This window comes from Falco biarmicus, chromosome 20 (assembly GCF_023638135.1).
Source record: "Falco biarmicus isolate bFalBia1 chromosome 20, bFalBia1.pri, whole genome shotgun sequence".
NCBI classification, from domain to species: domain Eukaryota; kingdom Metazoa; phylum Chordata; class Aves; order Falconiformes; family Falconidae; genus Falco; species Falco biarmicus.
Genome location: NC_079307.1, coordinates 4,032,671 through 4,056,149, shown reverse-complemented (window position 1 = coordinate 4,056,149; position 23,479 = coordinate 4,032,671). Strand labels below are relative to the sequence as shown.

The window sequence follows — 23,479 nt, the reverse complement described above, 5'->3', positions numbered from 1 at the left end:
TTATTTTATAAACAAGGTTTATACCATGCCTGGCCACTTATTTGGAAAACTGAGAAATCTTGCATATAGTTTGGGATTGGGTGATCAATTCCATTATGGACTTGCCAGCTCAATGAAACAGAAACACACAACCCTGACAGCTCATCTGTGCCCATGGGAGGTCACTGTTGCTTCACAGAATGGATCAGATGTGCCGGGTTTAGGTTAACAGCTCAGTTAGGAACACCAGCAAACCACTTTCTCTGTAGTAGCTCAGAGTTTCCTCTCCTTAATTTCCTTTTCCAGAAATACACCAAAAAGCAAGCATACAATTACATAGAGTGGAGGCTGATACTTCTCAGAGATGTCCTAAGACTAAACCAAATCACATCTCCAGAAGCCCTAAGGCACTGACAACAGGCAGATCGATACAGTTTCGTCACTCTCAGACAGCCTGCAATCCCTTAAGACCTGACCACACAGCTTAGCAGAGAACTGAATGCTGTCAACAATTAAATGCGCCTAATCACAACATACAACGATATTAGAAACTAAGGTCGCACAGGAGAACAAGCTCTACATGGTCTAAAGAGGTGCAAACAGTCTGGAAAATTTCTTGGTTCATATTTGTGGGGGACTGAATCTAACCGGCAGTCTGACATGACAGAAATTCCATCACAGTTGAATAAAAGGCATTTCAGGTAGATGAAAATAGTCTGAACATGCCACCTCTGTCATCATCACTAGGGAGCTCTGAATCCAAGGAAAACATTTAGAAGTAACCATGGAGCATCATTCAAGATGAGTCAGTAGCAGACAATTCTTGGAAATTTACAATAAAAATCATGCAAAAAGCGATGACGATATTGTCAAATACATCCTCATTACAGCTGCAACCCACTCTTCCTCTCCTGCTTTCACTATATATTTTTATCTTCTACAGCAAAGATCACCCTGCAGACTTCAGACGATTTCACAAGTTCTGATGCCTTCAGCCCTCAGACACACGGCTGTGTGACGCAGGTGGAGACACACAGCTCCTGCACAAGGCAAGCAGCACGACTTCTTTGGGACAGGTAAACTCTGTTAGAACTGAGCAAAGAAACAGGAATCCCTCCCACACCCTCCCTTCTTGGGAACGGTGGTCACTGTGAGGGAAAAGAGAAGAGATGGCATCATATAGCATCCCTAAGGCAAGGCAGAATGCATCTAGAAGGCACAACGTATGAAAACCGACCTTGTCCATGTCCTGCATTGTTTCTGTCATCTAAAGGCAAAGCAGAGCATAAATGGTTACTGAAAGAAAATAATCACTGCTAACGGAAAATACGTCATCTTTCACCTCATAAATCTGAAGATTTCAAAGCCACAGGCAAGCAGGACATAGTTCCCAGAACGGGCATTCTAAGGAGATCTGAACAACCGTGACTGGTGAGAAAAATTAATTTTCTCTTGCACCACAGTTTTGTACTGCAGCAAGAGGTAAGTAGAGTTCAGATTTCACGGTCATTGAAATGACTAAGAGCTGCTGAGGTTTACTTGCTCAGCACTGACTGCTGTCATTACAGTTTGTTTCTCTCCGAAGCGTCATACACAGGCCACTGCCAGCAGACATCCCAGGTGCAACTACACAATGGCCTGTCTCAGCGTAGCTAATTAGGTATTCCTATTTACTATAAAAATGTGAGACAAACTCAACAGCAGTGTCACAACCCTAGTTTACTACCAGCATGGATGGAAGCTGTTAGTAGTATGCACATCTAGAGTACAGCATAATTTAAGCTTTCCATCGAGGGCACGCAAATGGAACCTCTGCAACAGAGCACTGCTTCCCAGGAGAAATACTCAGAAGGAAAAATCCACTCATGTTCTGCGCTAGTTCTGAATTTTACGCAGCTTCATTATTCATTGAGTGCCTTTTAAATTACTAGTCATCCATTTAGTTCAAGACCTATTTACACAGCCCGATGCTCACCTTTAAAGAGACGAACATGCATAGAGTTGATGCTTTATTTGTGTTCTAATCAGACACTGAAAGCCTGTGCAGGGGAAAAAAAGCCTTAGGTTTGCCTTCTGCATTGGTGCAAATTAAACCCACCATCTCCTGATCCCTATGTATGTGAAAGAGACTATTAATAAAGGAAACCTTTGCAACAAAGGGTTGCATAGCGAGGTGAGTTAACAGTTGGCAAAACAACAGCATCTAAAGGCAAAGGCAGACAAACACCTAAGCCAGCAAATGCCGTTAAAGTGGGTGTGTGCACTAAAGAAACATGTAGCAACAAGGGATGAAGCAAGCTGGAGAGCACTCATCCTACATGCAAAGATATAAAAGGAGCTCTACCCACTGGCAGCATAACCTGAAAGTTTACATGGAGGAGAGAGATTTGCAGAGCTGCCCATCATAAATCAGTTGGAAAGGAATTGCTTTAATTACAGTTATCCACTAGGAACTTCCAGCTGGTGACGGCCATTTTGGCTGAAAATATTACATCAGTAATCAGAATATCTAAATCAGTATACCAGTAATTACATCAGCGTAGCTAAAAAGGAAAGAAAAAAATTAAAAATAACCCCCCAACACAAAGATCATGCAATTTTTCCTACGGGGAGCATGAGCAGAAGGGGGAAAGGGCAAACCAGTTTTTAATAAAGGCTCTGACAGCCCTGTTTAGGACCAAACCTGTGTTTTGACTTCATTGCCTTCCACAGATGACCGTCACTAAAGACCTTCATCCAAACATTCATACTTATATCCTCACTTAGTATATCTTCGGTGCTTGAAATTTTCTCACTTTCTTAGAACAGATCGTGCAGGGTAGGTTAAAAAAAGCAGAACTCACTAAAACTGTGGAAGATAATGAAAATATTCTTTGCCCCCGGGTAGAAAATACTTATCCCAGTCCAGGCTTCACGGGGTAACGAGCTGAACGGTTCTGTCCATAGCTGTAGGAATCAAGAGGTACCAACTGAAGCAGTATCTACAGATCCTAGAAAGCCATATTTGCAATCTCTCTGCTTGCTGTGCATGCTGAAACTTGCCTCGCCACGATGTATACAGGAGGACATGATGTAGCATTATTAGAGAGTCCAAATTTCAAATTGCTATTGAAAAGACAGAGACGAAGCTGTAAATGGACAGCTCATTTCCAGTAATACTTGTTTATAGAATAAGGCTTCTAAGAGCTATTTGAAATTAGAGTAACAAAGCATATTCACTTAAAATATCAGGTACCTCTTGAAGTTAGAAGCAGGAGAACCACAAGATTCCCTGTTAAACAAATACAAAGCCTTGGAGATGGTTTCTTGTAGTGGCCATATTCCAAGGTTTTTGTTGCTAGTTTTGGAAATCTGCTTCTCTTCTCATGGCTACAGGGATGCATTCTGGTCCTTTCTGTACCATAAACCCAGGCTAATTCCCGATTTCACTGTGAATGTTAAATACTACTATAAACCAGCAGTGAAAACTATTCAACATATGGGCTGGAATATAGAAAAGAATAGACAGATGAGAAATCTCTGGTGTGATTTACTGCCCAATAAATACAATGATTCACCACAGCAATTTCCCGTCTGCAGCAGGCCAGATTCTCCCACCTATGCAAGTGCTGAGCAGTTCCTTAAACGATGCCTCATCCTACTGATTTAACAACACCATTTACAGAAGAACATACTGTTTCATGTCACTAAGGAACTGGACCCTGTCTCCAGTTTGTCCTGGGCTTGTACGGTCAACAAAGCAAAACGGGTGAAACGGAAGGAAAATATTTACCAAAGCAGAGCAGAAAGTGTCCTTAGTCAGAAATAGACGCTCTTTGTGGCTGACTTGCCAGATAGGTAAGTAGCCTTTTAAATTCTGAAATATCCTTCGACAGATCACTTCCCTTAAGCAAACTGTTTACAATCCGCTATGGAAGAAACTGGAATATTAGCTCACTGTATGTCCTTAAACCCTAAACACAACCTACAGAGCTCTGTGGATTTCACAGGAATAAAAGAGAGCTGCCTTGCCGTTGTTATTGAAATCACGGGCAGCCATGCAGAGCTGTGGATACATCAGCCATACCTCTCCCCTATGCATTCGTGCTTTTCAGAGCCAAATGCAGTAACGTTACATATACGTTCTGTGGGGCAGGGAGCCAGGTAACAGCCTTCCAAGTGCTACTGCAGTGCAGATTGCTTCCTGATTCTACGCTTGTTCTACAAGCATCAAATCTCCTGGCTTTCATCAATACCTAAATAATTCTTTCAACATTCCTGAGACTGGAGTTATTGCACTCAGTACAGAGAAACGGGAGACAGAGGATTGTGCAGGTCTGTAGAGAGGAGTCATTACCTAGTTTAAACTAAAACACATATTTAACATTGTTCTTTTAACTTGCTCCAGAAAGTCTGGCTGCTTTCTGCTCAGACTGATACACAAGATGATTCTGCTTGGGAATAAAGCTGGAATGCTTTCCAAGACACAGCTAAGGAAGCTGCTGCATTTGATAAGCACTATAATCTTTTTCCAAACTAGGTACTTGAGAGAAATATTTGCTTATTGAGTTGAAATGGCATAGCCCACAAGCAGGATTGTACAACGAAATATATTTCCCAGGGACATGAGAATAAAGTCTAAATTCTGCTACTGAAGTCTCCTCGTGACAAGGAAATAGGCTTCCTATAAGGAGAGTACCCATCCAAATAGATATTTAATCCTAATGAGTTTTAATAGTTGCACCTGTCACAATATGTAAGATTCCTTCCTTGTTAAAACAAACAAAAGAAAAACCCTAAACCACCCCACCACCACCCCCAACAAAAGCAATACTATCCTTAGTGGAGCACATAGCACTTCTCTTTCTTCACCAATTCAAAGCTATGTAGATTATAGGGGATGTCTTAGCTGAAATTTCATATTTAAGGGAAGATTATTTTTGCTTCATGAAGGCTGAGAGTGATCAGTCCTCTTACACAGCCTTGCAATAACTGCCCCCCCCGCCTGATATATTTTTTTTTTTTTAATAAGAATTCACAAAACATTTACTTCAGGATCAGTTACTTGTTTGCACAATCCTGTCAAATAGTCTGTCAGAGGCTGCTTTTCCCCTACTCGTGCCATTTGCAGTAAATCAATCAGAGTTTAATTTTTCTGTTTTGTCGCTAAGGAAAAATATTTTTCAACTTGTACTCAATCTCTTCTTGGGAAAACTCATTTCTTCATCAGCTGCTGCAGATTGTTAGGACAGAGGGTGGGGCCTTCCCAGGCTGACGTCCTTCAAGCCATACCTGAGTATAAAGAGCAAGGGAGAATCGCAGCCAAGAAACTCAAAAGCTGTTTCCAGTGACTGCTGGGATTCCAAGGCTGGCTTCATCCTGCAACTGCTATAACTTGCTGCTAAAAAGAGAAGAGGGAAGCTGGACCCAGCTCATAGGGGCTAATTACATTGGAGAATTAAATACAAATACCACATTCTCAATGTGAAACTGGATTGATTTTTTTTTTTTTTAGCACAACTGAATAAGCTTTTTTTCCTCCCCTCTTCTTTTTAATTTTGTTCTACACACACAGTGGTAATGTTGCAAACAGTCTGCATGAGTCCTGAATTACTGGTCAATCAAAACATCAGTGAAAATGAGATATGTGGCTACAGCCCGGGCCAGGGATCTCCACTGCCTGGAGAAACTGCCAGTCCCAAAGGCTACTTTCAACAGAGCCCATCGTTGCCAGACTCCGGATTAACTGAATTCAATGTTGCAAGTCCCAAGATCTACTCTCCTACTTCACGTAAACCCCAAGAGATGCCTGCTCCCACCGGTAAGATCAAATCTTTACTCACATTTTCTGTTTTATGCGATGCTGTTATGCTTATTTTGCAAAGCGACTTGCAACTCCTTTTGTGCTAGCACAGTAGCAAATATGAAGCTTCTGTGGCAATAATATTGAAAATGTACGGCACACTCTCCAGTATTTATTATCTCCTGGTTTTATTTTGTTGTGGTCTGCTGGTGAAGTCAGAAATTACTCTGTTTGGTAAAGGATGCTCAATATGCCATCGGTTCTGTCTATCTCTAGAGTTTTGCTGCTTGTTCACATTCTGAACTGTGACTGGTTCCGAATCTAACAGCAAGGTAGTACAGATGACCTTTTGAGCTACTAACATTACAAAGTTTTATGAAAGTGGGGAATCACTGCCTTTGCTGAGTTCTTCAGTTTCAAGGATACAACTGGGCACGTAATCTGATCCATCATATAGCACAAATGGCTTGAAAGATAATAATGTATTAGCAATTATGGCGGTTTTTTTATAAAACTTTTCAGAGAGGCCTTTAAAAATACTCTACAAAGAGTAAATAATTCATCACTAGAACACCAATCTAAAAAAGGAATTATTCCCATTTCTAGAGCACCCTGAGAAATAAACGATGTTTTTTGAGGCCCCAATGTTTTAATCATTCAGTGATAGGTTAAACACTCAGAAATGCCAGAAATCTTAGCACAAACCAACAATTCGATATGTACTCAACACTTGCTACACAGGGTTCAAGACCCTCCTCCTGAAGGGGTGTCAGTCTCTCAGTGCCTGCAGCAGGGAAGAGAAACAGTATCTCGCAACTAGAAACCACATCTTGTGTGGCTGGTTTCCATGCCAATATTGCCTCCTCTGAGACATCCCCAGTTTGGGGAGGCGCACCATCCCCATCTGTTGAGCTCCTGCAGCTCTCCTCCACAAGACTTGGCCAGTCAGACCCAGCAGCTGCTGCAGAGCACACACACAGATTTTGGTCAAGGAGGAATAGTACAGGCACCTCGCTCCTGCAGTAGGAACTGCTTGCACAAGCTGCACACGCCTTTTTCATTTGAGGCTGCTGGGTTGTTTAATCATACGTGCGTTTTAATCACAAGTGCTGTTTTCATTCCCCATGCCACGAGCTGCGCTAGGAAGAGAAGCTGCTCTCTGCTCCAGCAAGCTGGGGGACTCCTTATTCTCAGTAGCCCACATGCTGACTCCCAACACTCGGGCTTCTTTGAACAGTGGCCTTCTATATGGTGTATTTTATTTGGGAAACAAAATTTGGGGGAAAATATTGGGAAGCTTTATTGGGAAGACCCTGAATGAATGCAATAAAGCTATTGTTTTACAATGACAATAGCAACTACTGAATGCATTCTATACACAGAAGTTCATACTCAAGGGGTGAGGGGAAATGACATGGTGTTACATAAAAGATATTTCAAAAGCAATGTATTTAAGCTCCTAATCTGGGCAAGTCTTTCAAGTTTGGGGATTCAAGTACAAGACTCAAGAAGACCTAACACAAACAATTAGAGAGCAGCTTGTTTTGACGAAGACAAGCTTGTTTGGGCAACTATATATATTCTCAAATAATTATTTAATTTTGCTACAGAAGATCATTGCTTCACTTTGAATCACACCACACTGACTTCCAAATACACCAAGAACCATCGGAGAAAGACATGGGACATAACATCACTATCTCATTTCTGAAAAATTCTGTTCCTTATTGTTCCACTGATATCAATATAACAAACCACAGGACAGGAAACTGCAAAGAGATTTACTGCAACAGATGAACATTAGAACATGACTATGAGGGGCAGTAATCTAAACAGTGTTGACATTCCCCAAAAGCAATCATATGCTCCAAGTCAGTACGACACCAGGAAGAACTGCCCAAGGCCAAGTCTCAAGATAGCACATTTGTTTCTGGACCACTAAAAAAAAAAAAACCCACAAAAAAACCCCTCTAAACCAGAAACATCCAACTTCTTTTCCTTCTTTTTCCCAACCATCCACCCAAATTTCCTTCTGCATTGCTATCCTGCCCCCATTGTCCTCATTCCAGCTTCAGTGGCACATTTGCACTTGGGACAGTCTCTCCTCTTTGCTCAGAATTGAAACCATCCCTGCACGCTAAAGGTTGACAACAGCCTTCACGTGATAATCTGCAGGTTAACTGAGCTCTGTGCTTATACCTTCAGACTGAAGATCCAACAGCCAGCTTTGGGGTTTGTTTCTGTCTTGTTTCTTAAGAAAAATATTCCCTTTTTGAGACCTCACAGTCTGTTGCAGCCTGAGAAGCAATGCAACAGTTAACCAGGAAGCAGACCAGAGCTAAGGAACATGTAGGGTGATGTGGAAATTTCCCACAATCGATGACAAATATCAGAATCACAGACCATCTCTCAGGGTGACCTCATCCTCCCACTGTTCTGTAACAGCTCAGAGAATTATGTTACTTTAAGCATCATGTTATGTCTTTTCCAGACTCCAGACTTAGCTCTGATCCCCCTCAGAAGCGCTACATGGGTGTGAGAGTAAAGATGCCAGTACGGGAATTACTGAGAAAAATTCGGCTTTCCAAAGGCCTGGACCCAGCTCATAGCAAGGTGAGGACTTGAGTTTAGAAAGGTTGCTCCCAGAGCTGCAGCATCCTGGTGCACGCACATCACACTTCTGCTCTGCCACTGTTCTGGTGAGGTTACACCTAGAGCTGCTGCCACCTCCATCTACTAAATTAATGCTTTTGATGAAGGTGGAAAATACACCAGATTTTAAACAGACTGAGGGCCTGCGCTAGGAACACTTTTAAGACGCTGACAGCAAGAGCCCGTTCATGCCCTGGATACTATACATCACACAAGCACGTCAAAGATGGCCCACGAACAGTAACAACTTTGCTCTAGCAACCCTGATTTCGGAACAACCTGCACAAACAGCCCAAGAAGCTGGTAGACTCCCAGATACCCAGTCTGTTGTAAAAAATCTTTATAAGTCTGCCACAAATTACCCACTCATGGAAATTTATTCACAGTCTCTGCTGTGCAAAGTACATAGTGCAGGTCACAATTTGCTTTCCTCATCTTATGTGCAAGCACCTCAAATTGAGTTGGGTGTTTTTGTCTCCTCAGGAAGCCTCATTAATGAAGATGGTAACCAAAGGATCCTCAGGAAAAACAGGTTAGGAAACTCTTGGTAAAAGAGCCTCCTTTTCCAGTAGGATCATTGCTGTTAGGTACCCAAAGAGCTGGACCACTTCTCTGCCACGGTCAAGCAACACATGGTGCTTCCTAGCTCCCCTTAAATCACAGGAGCAGGCCAACTCCGCACAACCACCACGTGTGTGTTAGCTGTTATCTGGGGCAAAATTTCTCACGAGAATATTTTCTGTATGTGTCTCCCCTCCCAACTCAAAATAGCTGATTTCTTCCTTTCTTTCCAACAGAAAAGAGAAGAGTTCACCCTTATACAGAGAAACAGCTTAGACAGGTATGCATAACACCTTCAACTCTGCGCTGCCAGCCTCCCCAGGCATATTTCATGTTGTATCACCGAGTGAGAACAGGACACTTCATGTCTGATTTCCCTCCCCCATCTTCCGCCCTCCCCATTTTTGTTGCTGTTTCAGAGCAAGCAGAGCGTTGGGCAAACGCTAAAAGGCTTAGAAGACCTTGATATCCTGGTGGAGGTACTGCAGGAAGATTTGAACAAAAGCCAGTTGAAGGAGGAGTCTCTGCATTCTGTGCCAGATGGCTTTTGGCAGGGCTTCTCCACAGATCCACAAGCCTCCTGGTGGGAAACGGGAGGAAGCAAGCAGGCACCTGATGGCCTGCAAGAAAGACGCCACAGCTTAACCAAGTTGCATTCATACTGCTGTTTTAGAGATTTCAACTCCGTGTTGCAGGGAGAGAGAGAGACTTCTTTTCATGATGATCAGAAAAACACACAAGAGTCCATCTTACCAGGAATACTCTCAAGGACAAGCGAGAAAGAGAGTAGCTGGTGGATACAGGATGCGTGGACAAGTACCCAGAAGGATGTCCAAAGGCATTCTTCACAGAACACATCTCCACACTTCAGCCCATCGGGAGGCTGTTCAGAGATGCTTCTGGAAGCTAATCTGGGCTCTCCAAACACTGACAGACATTTGAAGTCGACCCCAATTTCTTTCACGCAGCAGGATCTTTCTGCCATCTCTTTCTTCCAGTTCCAGCTACACAGGGAAGAAAGTTTACTGAGAAATATCCCAGCGGACAAACTACTTGCACCTGATGAAAATGGCAACAGGTCTCCACTTTTTCTATTGAAATATACTGATTTCTGTTTCCTGGGGCATCACTTGTCCTGAGCCTGAGCTCTAATTCCAGCTGCTAGTTTTGGGCACACCTGTAGCAAAGGCTTCCTTGCTCAATGGAAAACTCAAACATGCCTCAGCACACACAGTTTTAGGCAGATAGTGAAAATAGAAAGATTCCGTATTTGCAGTAGTATTGCCAAACTACAGCTGACATCAGGGTAAATTTGCAGTATTAAGAATATTAAAGATGACTTGTATACGTAGGTATTTACAAGAAAATTTTAATCAAGCAAAACAAGTAATTGCTACTGGGAAAAAAAAAAAGATATGCAAAAGAGATCTTTTCCATGCTGCAGACACTCTCAGGATAATTACTTGTATTATTAGTTGGTAATAAAAATGGGTGGGAGGATTACACCAAAACATACATATGCTGCTAGTCTAGCCATAGACTTCCAAAGAACGGGGAGTGGCTGTTTTGTTAGAAATGAAATCAAAGGTTTTACTGATCCAATTTTCCCTAGAATGGCATGCTTATATAGAAAATAGCTGTTCATTAAAAAAAAAAAAAATAATTTGAAATCTCTTATTAGGTTCCATTAATTCAGCTATTTTGGGGAAGCTGGTATCAGATCAGATTAACAGAAAGCATGATTTATGAACGGTCCTAGTCTTGGGAAAGAGATTAATTCCTGTTCACATAGACAATCCTGTTTCCAGTTTAAAGTATTTATAAACCACACAGGGAAAGCTAAATGCAGCACTGTCCTCTTCCATGGAGTACCATGTTCCATTCAGAAGAATGATTTTCAGTGCAATAATCAAGTTGCAGACCTCACTTTTCAGCAATAATGTAGCTGTAACCAAGTTACAATAAGCCACCCACTACCACATTTCCTGCATATTTTTAAAAAAAATACAGAAAAAATTCTCATGTGAACAAAATTAATCACGATTAAGAAATTAGACATTTCTACTACCATGTTTATGTAAAATTCACAAGCTAAAATTTCCAGCAACCTACTTACTTCTATGAAGTATTTAAACATCAGATTAAATGGCCAAATGAACATAAAAAGGCAGGACCCACCAAAAAAACCCCACCAGAAACAGCAGTAAGTGTCAGAGCTATTCAGACATCTTCAAGGATATCATGCTACAAGACAAGGGGGAAATAAATACATAAATAAACAAATCTCTACATTAATTCTTCCTCCAGAAGGAAAGGAAGATATGCCCAAATTTACAAGAAAAAAAAGAAGTATTTTTCAGGATGAAATTCAGGAAAAATACTTGTACAATTTTGAGTAGTTCAGTAAGGCTGAATACATAGAAAAAAAATGAGCTCTCCTCCTCCACAAGACTGAATTACAGTTTAGATTTTCAATTTTTAGGTGTATCTTGCAGTCCTTTCCCTGTACTGAAGGACTCTTCAAAAAAAGGAAGAGGAAATAGAAATTGTTAGCAAAAAGGAATCATGGAATATAGCTCTTGGAGAGGAGAGGAATGGCAAATAGCAAGAAGTGAGGCCCAAGAAATCCTAGAGGACAAAAATCAGCAACTCCATTATTAATACAGAAATTAAATAAATTAAACATTTAAATATTTCAACATTTGCGAACCTTAACATTTCAGGCTTTAAAATACATTCTGTTACTTTTGAGCACTTTAACCAGTGCTTTATGTTCTAATTGTTTCAAACTGTGTTCTGTTCCAGGCTGCTGCACAAAGCTGTTGCCCAGGGAAGAAGAGCTCTGACTTACGCACTTGCACAGAGATTCGCATCCCTAAATAAGATCAATGAGAAGGATGTAGAGAAACGGGTAGGATGCTAATTTGCCAGGATTAGGGTCACTTTTAATCACATACAAACATCTTTCAAACCCCAGTCAAGCACCGAGCATCCTTTTGGACAAGGTGTGGCTACTGTCCTTGCAAAGAGGGGAAAACAGGAACAGGGAGGAAGTGATCTGCATAGAGCAAGTATTAGCACAACTGGGAACAGAACCCAGCGTCCCACCTCCCCACCTCATTCTCTAACAAGCACTCCTGTTTGAAAACTCTTTTTGCTTTTCACAATGAGTTTCTCCCCTTCTTCTCTTCTCAGACTGCATTACATATCGCTGCAGAAAAGAACCAGCACCTGATGGTGAGTGACCTGATATCCCTAGGAGCTAACGTCAATGAACAGGATGGTTTGGGGAAAACTCCACTCCACCTGTGTGCAGAGAATGGCTATTTGAGAGTTCTAGAGGTAAGCTGGTCAATAATGTTGTACAAAGACACATGTAAAGGTAGAGCAAAGACAACAAATGTGTTCTTTTCTTTAAAGTATACAAGGGTTTTCTATACCTGAAAATTAGCTTTGGACTGATGTGGTTGAAGTAAGATGGTGTTGGGGGAGGACAGTGTATTTTGGCACTGCCAAAAATCAGGACTTATCTCAGTCTTCTTTACTTCAGGTTTTGAAAAACTGCAAAAACAATGGCGTGAGTGTGGAAGTGAATCTGATTGACCATTACGGTAAGGGGAAAAGCTTAACTACATAGATGCTTAGTGTAGACTCCAAAGGTTTCAGGCTGCAGATTTTATCTGGGCCAAAGGATGTTCAATTTCCTGTTTAAAACTAAAAGGTCTAAGAGGAGAGCCAATCAGTCTTAATAGCCCCCCACCCACCCCTACAAATAGCCAAGCGTGGGATGATTTACTCCAGTGAGGTGTTCGAGCACTTGTTTGACTTCTCTGCGGTCTGTTCTGTTCAGGTTTAACACCACTACACTGCGCTGCTCTTGCCCACACTGCCTTAGTTATGGAGTCTCAAAAAACTGACATTGATACTGACATGGGAAGGTTTCTCCGACTACGCAAAGATCAAATTCTCGAGGGAATTAACTGCTTATTACAAATGGGAGGAAAGCCCGAGTTGCAGGTGAGGACCAGCAGCAGCCTGTTTACTGTGGCCTTAGGTTTTCTTATTCTTTTGCAATCACAGGTTTCACTGTCATTTGCAGGTACTAAATTCACGTCAGACTACCACTACCTATTTAAAAATTGAGGAGAACACAGAACTCATGCGTTTGCTTCAGACTCATAAACCTAAGGGACAGAACATTCTTCAAGAGGTAACTGTCTATAGCTACTCTGACACAGGTTCTAAGCATTAATACCCAAGAAACTAACTGCAGTAATGTCAGCCGTACCATCTTGTAAACACAGTAGAAGATGCTCCCAGCCTCGCCCTGTCTTTCATAGGGTTGAAAATCCCCTTTTCAGGTAAAAAGCACTGTACAAGCTCTTACCACACTTGGTCCCATCCCAGCTCTAGGGGCTGCTCCAGCTGCTATAATTTAGAGCAGTTCACTTGCATGCAGGTGCTGCCCGCATCCTGCTCGCAGCTGTCCCCAATCCAAACCCCTCCCAGCATGTGAAGTGCCTTCTCCTCCAATGTTTTACAGCACACCAAGCCAGATAACAGGTATCTTGGAAGCAACACCAGGGGAATTCATCCTCTGCTGACAAAGGAATGCTACAGGTGTATTACCATTATATTCAGTTACCTTCAGAAGCTTCTTAAAAGAAAAAGAGCTCATTTTCTCTGTCCCTTGGCGTACACGTTCAGCACCAAAACTACCCAAAACCTGCACTACTGGGCCAAAAGATAACCAGATTATCCAGCGGGTATCAGCATCTCTTGCTAAATTTTTGGTGCAGGAAACACGACACCAACACTGAAAAGCAGAAACTTGAGTGCTTAACAGAGGACTAAGGTTCTAGGGTGAAATTCTGCTCTATTGAAATAATGCAATATCCGCCACAGATTCCAGTATTCTTGTCCCCGATTAAGCAAATATTCAGTGCAGTTACAGCTCTTTTATCTTTTCCAGAGTCTTTTTTGGTTCAGTCAGATAAGAGTTCCCACCAGTGTACACGCACAGATACCAATAATAAGATTTCAATTAGAAATACAAGCTTAAAGCCAGATTTCAAGTCATTTAGGAACCCACCTTCATAACAGTTATGCTCTGCAGGAGATAAAACACAGTAGAACACAGTAATTTCAATCCAGCTCATTACTGACTGAACTGTTGAGCATGCCACCCCCTCCAATCTTATGGTAAGGGGAAGAATCTAGACTTTGCATGTCAAAACTGGTACAGGTTCTTGACACAAAGCCTGCATCACTGTTAATGCTGGAAATTTACTGTTCTGGTTTCTTCACCTGCACAGAGTTACAGTTTGCCAGATGCTTCAAGAAGAATGCCCAGTCCATCGTCACCAGATAACTTTTCTGAACTTTTTTCCATGTCACCTTCGGACCCCTTTGACATCATCCTTAAAGGTATTTCATTTACCTAGTCAGGGTCTTTATCTCAACAGCTGTCATGTAGCAGCTAGCTCTATACCTTCCCTGCTTTGCTATATAGCAAGTAATCATCAGTTCATGTGGAAAAGATGCTTGGTGACTTATAATAGACTTTGGATGAACTCCAGAGGTCTGCACAGAACCTCTTTTGCTTGCAAAACTCCTTACTCATACAAAGCCAAGTAGAAAATAGGGCAATAAATATGTGGCATTAGAAGGAACACTTAGCATGTAGATTGAGCTGAGTATTTGTTTATTGCCTTCCAGGAAAATGCTGATAAGGCTCATTTATCTGCACCTCATGGTCCACGTGCTGCAACTGTTGCTGAAGAACAGACAGAGAACAGACAGTGAAAGTCTTCAAATGTATTATAGCTTGAACTGACTGTTGAAAATATCTCCTCAGTATCCAGAATTAAAGTGCAAACTAATAAATGAGGAAAACCCTTGAGCCAGGTTTCAACAGTATTAAGCATTCAGTGTTAGGTGCTCCAGTAAAATGAATAGGGCTTAATTTTCTCACAAAGCTGAGCACTTGGACTTCTCTTTCGAGGTCCATTTGAGTTGCAGGTGTTCTACATTCTGAAGCTCTAACTATTTCTGTAGTGCAGGTGCCTAGCTTAAGAAAAAAACCCCTTCAATTTTAGCCATTCAGAGCCTAGTCTTGAGGATACCAGTATAAAAGTAGTCTCTACAGTCCAAACAATGTTCAGATGTGCTGAAAATCTCAGGCAACTCGTAGTTTTAAACATGAGCTATGGGAACTCCAAATCTGATGGGCTATATTTAATACTTCCTGCAGTTTCACTCTGAATTTGTCCAAGGCTGGAGTTGTCACACTTTAAGGCAGTCCTGGGGGGGGTGGGGGGGGGGTGGGAAATCCCTCCAAAATTAAACATACCCACATACTGAGCATGTTTTTTCAACAAAAAAATCGAGCTTTTTATTTATGCAATCAGAATTTGCCACCAATAACGGATTGTAGGTGAAGTCTGGGACACAAAGCATTTTGAATCTGTTCCTTTCACCAGGTGATCTAACCAAGGAATACACCCGTATAAAATTCAAGTATATGACAACACTTTACAAGGATAATTTTTAATACTAAGCAGTTTTGCAAATTAGAAGGATAACAAGGAGTTTAAATTATTCTATGCTGCCAGATATCTAATTATTCAGTAGAATTTCTATATAATAGACAATTATTGTTAAAAAAATATAATAATTCTCTTCCCAGACTGACTATCATTTTATTTTAACTTCTGATTGTGAATCAGCTGGTTTCTATGAAACTTCCCTGTTTGCTACATATGGAGCAATCTACATTTACATAACCTAGAAAATGACCGATCCAGCAATCAACTCACGTATGTACCTCCTGTTGTAAATAGGAGATTTTTCACGTGTAACCATTGCAGGATCCTGTATTAAGTACTCAGCATGTTTGGGGAATATCTTTTTAATGAACCATTTGCATTTTCTTCTTGTAAAAAAGGTTACATTCCTCTTATTGAATATCGTTAAGTGTTAAGCTCCAAGAGCTATGTTGCACAACATGAATTAAGTTTTACTGAAAAATGACAGTGTTTAAGTTAATTCCACTGGAATTTGGGTCATATATACTATGTTTCTTATGCCCTGAATGGCTAAATAGTACTCTTCTATATTTTCTCTAGTCTGAATGAGACACAATACTTAAAAAATTTTAAGTATTTTATTAAAAAAATTAAATTGTTATACAACTCATTACGTGAATAACGACAGGTACTATTCACCCACCTCCTTCCATAGGTGTCCTTCATGTTTTAAGCATGTGAAGTCTTTTCTTTTTCCCTTTTTTTCCCAGGTTTTACTTGGAAATACAAATATCTTCCTCTCTGATGATTTTTCTCTGTCCCACCATCACCACTCATTCTTCCTTCATGTTTGCATTTTAACTCGCATGTGTGCTCACAGAACTTTTTATTCATTTGAAAAGAATTAATGAGGATCTTCTAGGTTACTCAGCTTCCATTTATGTGATTTAAGGATCAGATCCAACACCCACTTAAATTAAAGACTCCTTATTTGCAGTGAAAACTGACCAAGAAACTGCATCACATATGGAACCAAGAATGAAGCAGTATGGCGAACAAATAGAGAAATGCATCAATAAGCATTCTCAGTGAAGAACAATGGATTTCCTTATAGAACACCTTAAAAAAAAAAAGCATAGAAAACTATTGTATAAAAATACGATATAAATCAAGTTCTTTTAGACACATGGACACCATTCAGGTAAAAGGACAGGAACCCTAAGCTATTATCATGTATCATTTATTCAATATACTCAAAGCTAAACTAGCTTGTAAAGTATATTCTGCAACAGTTCTAGATGAATTACATTGACATTAGTAGGTATACACTTTACATTGTTTCATTGCTCCTTCCTGTCAATAAAAATATTATTTCTTGCAGTATGTAACTTAATTGATTTTTATGTACTGGTATAGGCATACTAAGCTCACAACAGAGGTGACCATCATGAAAAGAGCAAATTAAACAGACTTTAAAAGCTGACAAGTGTATGTAAGAGTCTGTTGCTTTGGGGTTTTAGGAGTATAAGTGGTGCCTCTGCAGAAGCACCAACCTTACCACGAGAAGTTGGGGGTAAGGTGATTTATTTTGGAAAAATTAAAAGTAAAACCCCTCATTCTTTTCAAGGTACATCCGTTAACCCACTGCCTCTGACTAGAAGCTAGACAACTATTCTTTCCATGAACTGTAAAACTAATTCTGAACATTTTTTCAGCACTAAAATTTTTGCCTACAGCCAAGTAGAAAAAATAATCCATGCACCTAAGGAAATTAAGTAATACAAGACTCTGCTGAAAAAGCTGTAGTTCAAGCTGTAGTGTAAGGTTCAAGGTGCACAGCTAGACTGTGGCATGCGTGGGACCAAGTGCTGTGCTTCTGACACCCAAGTACCAGTTATGGTGACCAAGCTAGTACTTGTGGTATGACTCCTACGGCTAATTCATTCTAAACCAGGTCACATGTGCTCCCACAGGCTATAATCATGCCTTTGAACTGTGGCACAGGCCATACTCACAGAAGCCGTCCTTCCTTCTTCACCTCACTTCTCGCCCTGTATTACAAAATGAGTGCCATTCGCTGGCTTACATGGTTACCAAGGTTCCCTGCTGCTTTGAAGATACATGAGCATTGGCACGCATCATTATTTTTAAGAGTACTGTAAAAGCTTTGCCACAGAATTAGTAGCAATTCAGCAAAGAAAGATAAAAATAAATAAGTAGATAAGATCCAGTTCTTCCAGCAGTTCTCAGGGATGCTCCTGATCAGGAAAGAGGAAATGCAGGAGATATCTGTAGATATCTGCAGATTTATAATGGCATGAAGAAGGCTCTGGCAAGGATGGAAGCTCTGCTGTCCTGGCAGGGCTCTGCCGGACACTGCGCATCTATCTGATCAGTGATAGTCACAAGGCCATAGAGCCTGTACATAAAACGAATGACAAAGCAACTCTTGTCTTTAATGGATGTATAGAATCATACAGTATCCATGCCAGTTTTCTAGGTTTTCCTCACTAAGACTTTCCATTCAGTTAGGTGAAAAGAAATATCTGAGCCAGAGCCCTAAAAGCTGAAGTTACCCAGAAGACAAGTTGCAAGTTACAGCAAGGGGATGAACACACACATCTGTTAAAACAGCCCGAGGCAAGGAAACAGGAACTCTACCCTTGGTCCTCCCTTACTAGAATTTTGGCTAAATATTAGATCTTTCTTCTACAAAACCAACATCTTAAGGTTCCCGAGGGAAACAGGACACTGTCACAGATGTTTGGATGCTGCTACTATGCAGTCACAAGTACAACCAGTCCCAAGAACAAAAGCCTTCAATGCTAAGTCATTGAGCTCTACTGAACAGCTTTTCTGGTGCACACAGACGTGTTTCCACCAGCTTTCAGAAGTTATCGGTAACACAACTGCTTGGTATAGTTTACTATAAAACGTGAAAAAAAAAATACAAGCATTGCCACCTAGCAGCTCATCTGTACCTATGAAACACATGCAATATAAATTGCAGAGGTGACAAATAGCATTGCAAAAGATAGATTAGGGAAGATATTTTATGGATTAACAAGAAACTGCATAGCAGACACATAGAAGCTCTTCTATGTGTTGCCTAAGTTGAAAGAGTAGAAAAAACACAAGAACAAGAGCAGACTGAATCTGGCCTAGATTTTCAGCGGCACAAAACTCTGCAGGCAGCAGGAGAACCTGTTACCGACCATTAACTCTGGAAGGTGCCTCCAGCAAAGAGCTCCTCCAGGAGCTACTTGCAGTAGCTGGTGATGGCAAAAATGCTCCAGCATTCTCCTTTCCCACTACTTACGCCAAATGGAACAACACGACCCAAATTCTTTTTGGCAGAAACTTATGCCAATCTGCATGGATCCAACTGGTTCTGGACCCTGTCACCCCAGCCTGGTACCACCACAAGACTGACCACAAAAGAAAACCTACCTCCTGTTTTGTTTTTACCCTCCAAAATGTGTCCTTGAAATCGTGCTTTGTGCATATCCACAATTACTGCATCAAAGACTCCCTAAGGCTGCTGGATTTTGATTAAACAAGCTATCATCTCCCAAATCCCCAAAAAACTTCGCTGAGAAGCATATGAACTGTTGCCCACTAAAACATATAATGTTAAACAGAGAACAATGCCATGATAGTAAGTAAAACACATACAAGAAAATAAATGCGATCTTAAAAAAATCCTCCTAATACACACACACACACAAAAGAATTCAGTATTTTAGACAAGGAATCAAGAAAAGGAGTCTACGGGAGGCTGGACACTGAAAAATACCCTCCACAGCTCTTTTGGGAATATGGATCAACAGCTGCCATTCAAGAAGAAACACTGATGTTTGCTCTACACCACTCCGCATCCCGTTTCCCATAACTCCATCTCTCTCCACGTGATGACAATCAGGATGAATTGCAAAGCAGAGCTGGAGGAGCCAAGTTTCTGAGCCAAGCAAGAGGGAGAGGCTGAGCTCTTGGCTGATCCAGATTCTTTTAGAACAGTCTCACCCATCAAGTTTTATTTTTCCTGCTTTCTTTGTGGCTAGAGAAACTTGGAAACCAAATTATTCAATTTAAAACAAGACATGTTTCTGCAGCTGTGCAGAACAGGACACGAAGTACATTTAGAGAAGGGAGTCCCACTAACTGAAAAACTCAGTATCTCAAGCACTTTGAAGAGGGATCACAGCAGGGAGAGGATAAGAAAAGGAAAGATGAACAGGACCCTGGCTTCCACTCAACCTGGGCAGCCGAGTTCTCAAGCTGTAGCAGTCACTATGACCCAGACTGTCCAATCCACACACGCACACAAGCCAGAAGCTGCAGTTCAGTGTTGCTGCACACTTCACCAGCCTGTTTACCCAGAAGTTTCACTTGTCCCGAGGATAAGCATGCTAGGCATCAGCACCTGGAGGTTGCAGAATCAGCCCTAAAGAAGTCCCTTCTGTCTCGAGACAGTCTAAGCGTGCTGGAGTTTCAGGCATCCCTACTTGCCCTGGCTACTTACATGCATGAGGAGCTGGTTACATGGCACCTGTGCCCCAAAAGTACCACACCATCATTTTGCTGTCTTTTTTACCCTATCTGTTATTCCATGTGGTTTCTAGGAGGAGGGAGGAGTTTAAACTGAGATTATCAGGGAATGTTTTTCCTGAAGAAAGATGGTGAGGGGAAGGGGGTTCTTGCTGAGCTTCCTGCAATGCCCAGGAAATGATGCTTATTTCTTCTTTCCTGAGTTTCCAGGTTACAAATTTTTGTCATCTGCTTTGAAGCCACTTCACCTTTACTTCAGTGGCAGTTCTGGGGTTCACTTGGCTTAGCAGCAAGAGTTTAGGCTCCAGTGGATAAATCATCACTTCTCAGGTATAAAAACCCAAGAAGATGTTAACCAGTTGATATCAGGAATGCCGCAGGCACTGCTCTGCTCCATGCTTGGCCATACTTCACTGCTACACCCTTGAGAAGCTTGTCTGGGTAGGTCCCAGCTCTTAATTATATCTATTTGTTATCTCTATCTATAATCACTAGCCAAGTAAGTTTACAGAAGTCTCATTTTTTCGAGCATAACAAGATCTCCAAACACAAATACTGAAGTGTGTGTGGTACAATTAAGTACACGTAGAAATCATAACACCACTACCTCAGTAACCAGAGGGTTACCGTGTAACCCAGAATACTTACTTCAGATCTGAAGCAAAGCATGCAGCATGAATTAATTCAGAAGTCTAGTGGCAGATTTTAAACATTAAGATTGTCTTGGTTTTGCTTTGTTTTAAATAAAACCCTCTGGATCCCTTTGGTACTGATGAGTAACCAGCTTTTGAATCCTTCACAATTACTGCTAGAAAGATACTCACAGCTAATTGTTTGCTAGCGGCACAGAAACACAGAGCAACCTACCTTCAAAGGTCTATACAAAGGCCAAAAAAAGTTTTCCATACTCATGAACCCTGGGACTTAACAAAGCATTTTAGAGTCTACAGAGCACAGCCCCCTTAAAACTTCAGTTCTCATTTTCTTTACAAGAGCCTTACTCATCTCTTTCTGCTCCTTCCACATAAAGCTTCTTTAGATAGCAGGGCTAAAATGTATGTTTACACCTCTACTCAGGCTGTGATGAAATTACATTTCAGTTAAGCAAGAAATATCTCCCTACTAGAAAGGCTCTAGGAAACATCAGTGAACAGAAATTAATCTACTAGGATTCTAAGTAGTTGGGGCAGTTTCTGATATCATTTGCTAATGCTTCCAAGTGTACATGTTTTGACTCCCAGTTAACGTGACCTTTCCACTCCATTTCACTGGAATTATTACTCACACACAAAGGCAATCCCTTTTCTGATACAGAAAAAGATAGGCTTCTGCAGAACCCAGTGGTTCTTAAGAGTTCACAGCCAAATAGAGTGTTTGCTAAGGTGAAGCACGTACACTATTAGAAGTCCATCTTGATGACATTTATGTATGTAATAGAAAATAAAAATCCAGTATTAAAATGACCTCTATGTTCACAGCAGGCTATTTCCAAGAAAATACTTGTCTACTGTAAATCAAAAACCTCAGCTACGTTCTCTTACAGATTAAATAAAACTTCAGGTTTTAATTCCCCAAGGAAGCAAAAGCTATGCACCCGCTATATTCCCCACATTGCCTTCTCTTCCAGAATCAGAGCTCAGCTGCAGAGATGCTAATTTATATCCTCCAGGGTTTTAATTCACCTAGCTCTAAAATATTGCTATTGCAAAAACACAACCTCTAAGTCAAAGCAAAAAACCCCTACCAACTTCCAGTCTCTGCATTGTCCCTGCAACTAAAAAAACCCAACAACTGAGCTCTCTTTGGCCTATATGCTCATATGTTTCAATTTAAATTGCGATTGAACTGGCTTTTTAGGATTATCTCACAATAACCAATCTTCAGTTTTTTGTTTTTCAACACAGCAATCGAGTCCCAAGTACCTTGTGCTCATTTGATTTGCAAAAAAAGCGAACAAGAAGAGTAGCAAACAGTGAAAAATAAGGAGAAATAAATCAGAGAAAGCATGGAGAGAGAAAGGAAAATAAAATGACAGAGTTCCACAGTTGGATCACTTTCGCCACTCCAACTGAATGGGTGGTGCTTGCTTTTCTGAAGAGAACAAATAACCTTACAAAGCTCCAGGTTGTACTGTCACATGCTTGTATTTTATGTGGAGAAAGATTCCTTCCTCTTTTGCAGGGATTAAGTATACTGCAGACCAAAAAAAAAAAAAAACTAAACCACCCCACCGAACAAAAAACCAAAACACACCCAGGAAGAAAAAGCCCCACCAAACAAAGAAAACCCAAGCACAGGAAAATAAATACATGCTGTATGTTGCAGCTCCTACTTCTTCAAACAGGAAGTAGGTCTGCAGCAACTAGCTGCAAGTCTCCTGATTATTTTCCTCAGATTGGGGGCATAAAATTTATATTCTTATATAAATAACTACACCCTCCCCTCCCAACTCAGCCAGCTGTGAAACTGAAAAGGAGCACAAGAACTATGCCACGTTTGTCATAACGTCCTCACCCTGGAGCGAGGTGGAAGGGTTCAAGGTAACTTGCAGTTTTTAGAGTAATCAGTCCTCTGAGTCACTAGTGGGTAATGCCCCCAAAACCATCAAAAATACCTTGGCTTTGTGACAGCTGTCACAGCCCAGCCTTTCACTGGAAGTCTTTAAAACTACTTCAGCAGTTGCATAAGCTTCTCTTCAGAAAACCTGTACCGATTGTAAACCAAATTATCTAAAACGTACCTGACCTTCTTTCACCGAATCTAAGGCTACTGTAAACATCATCTGGAGAATAAAGTTTACATGGATAAAATAACAACATGGTATAACTATGGAGGAGATTGGTCAAATATTTGCAGAAGGACATCACACAGCCACAGGTGGTGTAACACAGCCTTCCCATTGTTTAGAAACCTTTATTCAATTTTACAGAGAAATAAGACCCAAATTTTCCTTGACTGCCTTGCTAACTATGGGTCTTACAAACATATTGGTACCTACTTATGCAGATACCATGTAATTAAAATAACAACTAACTCCCAAACCCCAATGCCCAGGAAGAAAAATAGCTAACAATAATGTGCAGTTTGTAACATGAATCTGGAGTAGCATAGACTGGTAACACCAGTGATTAAGTTCAGCAAGGGTAAGGAAAAAAAATAAAATAGCGCTCCTAACCAAAGTAACTACATGAGTTAAAAAACTGTATGTGCATCAGGGATGCTTTTATAATTTCCACACTGGAAAAGAACAGAAGAACAGGAAGAGACTCCTTTGTTCTCTTCAGGAGCTATTTGAGAACCTGTGAAATCTCCACTTTCCATGGTCAATAATATGGTGCTTTTAGAAGCTATTTATCCAATAGCCTGCTTTTCCCATCTTCTTTTAAAATTTAATAGAAAATACTGGAGTTTGTCATATTTAGCTCCTCCC

The 23,479-nt window shown here is 40.9% G+C and overlaps 1 protein-coding gene across 1 annotated transcript; it reads left to right on the top strand.

The window, feature by feature from the left end:
- The first annotated feature begins 5,538 nt into the window (after positions 1 to 5,538).
- On the top strand, positions 5,539 to 15,019 carry LOC130141768 (NF-kappa-B inhibitor zeta-like). Its single transcript, XM_056322933.1, has 12 exons — positions 5,539 to 5,779; positions 8,253 to 8,374; positions 8,897 to 8,945; positions 9,211 to 9,254; positions 9,394 to 10,052; positions 11,780 to 11,885; positions 12,170 to 12,316; positions 12,525 to 12,585; positions 12,825 to 12,991; positions 13,074 to 13,184; positions 14,290 to 14,401; positions 14,979 to 15,019. Exons 1-12 carry the CDS (start codon positions 5,539 to 5,541, stop codon positions 15,017 to 15,019), a joined length of 1,860 nt encoding a protein of 619 aa, XP_056178908.1.
- The last annotated feature ends 8,460 nt before the right edge of the window (positions 15,020 to 23,479 follow it).

Excerpts from the sequence above, each read along its gene's own strand:
- LOC130141768 (XM_056322933.1), top strand. The coding sequence starts at position 5,539 with ATGTTGCAAACAGTCTGCATGAGTCCTGAATTACTGGTCAATCAAAAC. Across the intron at positions 5,780-8,252 it reads AGAGATGCCTGCTCCCACCG|ACTCCAGACTTAGCTCTGAT; the intron begins GTAAGATCAAAT and ends TGTCTTTTCCAG. Across the intron at positions 10,053-11,779 it reads CCTGATGAAAATGGCAACAG|GCTGCTGCACAAAGCTGTTG; the intron begins GTCTCCACTTTT and ends GTTCTGTTCCAG.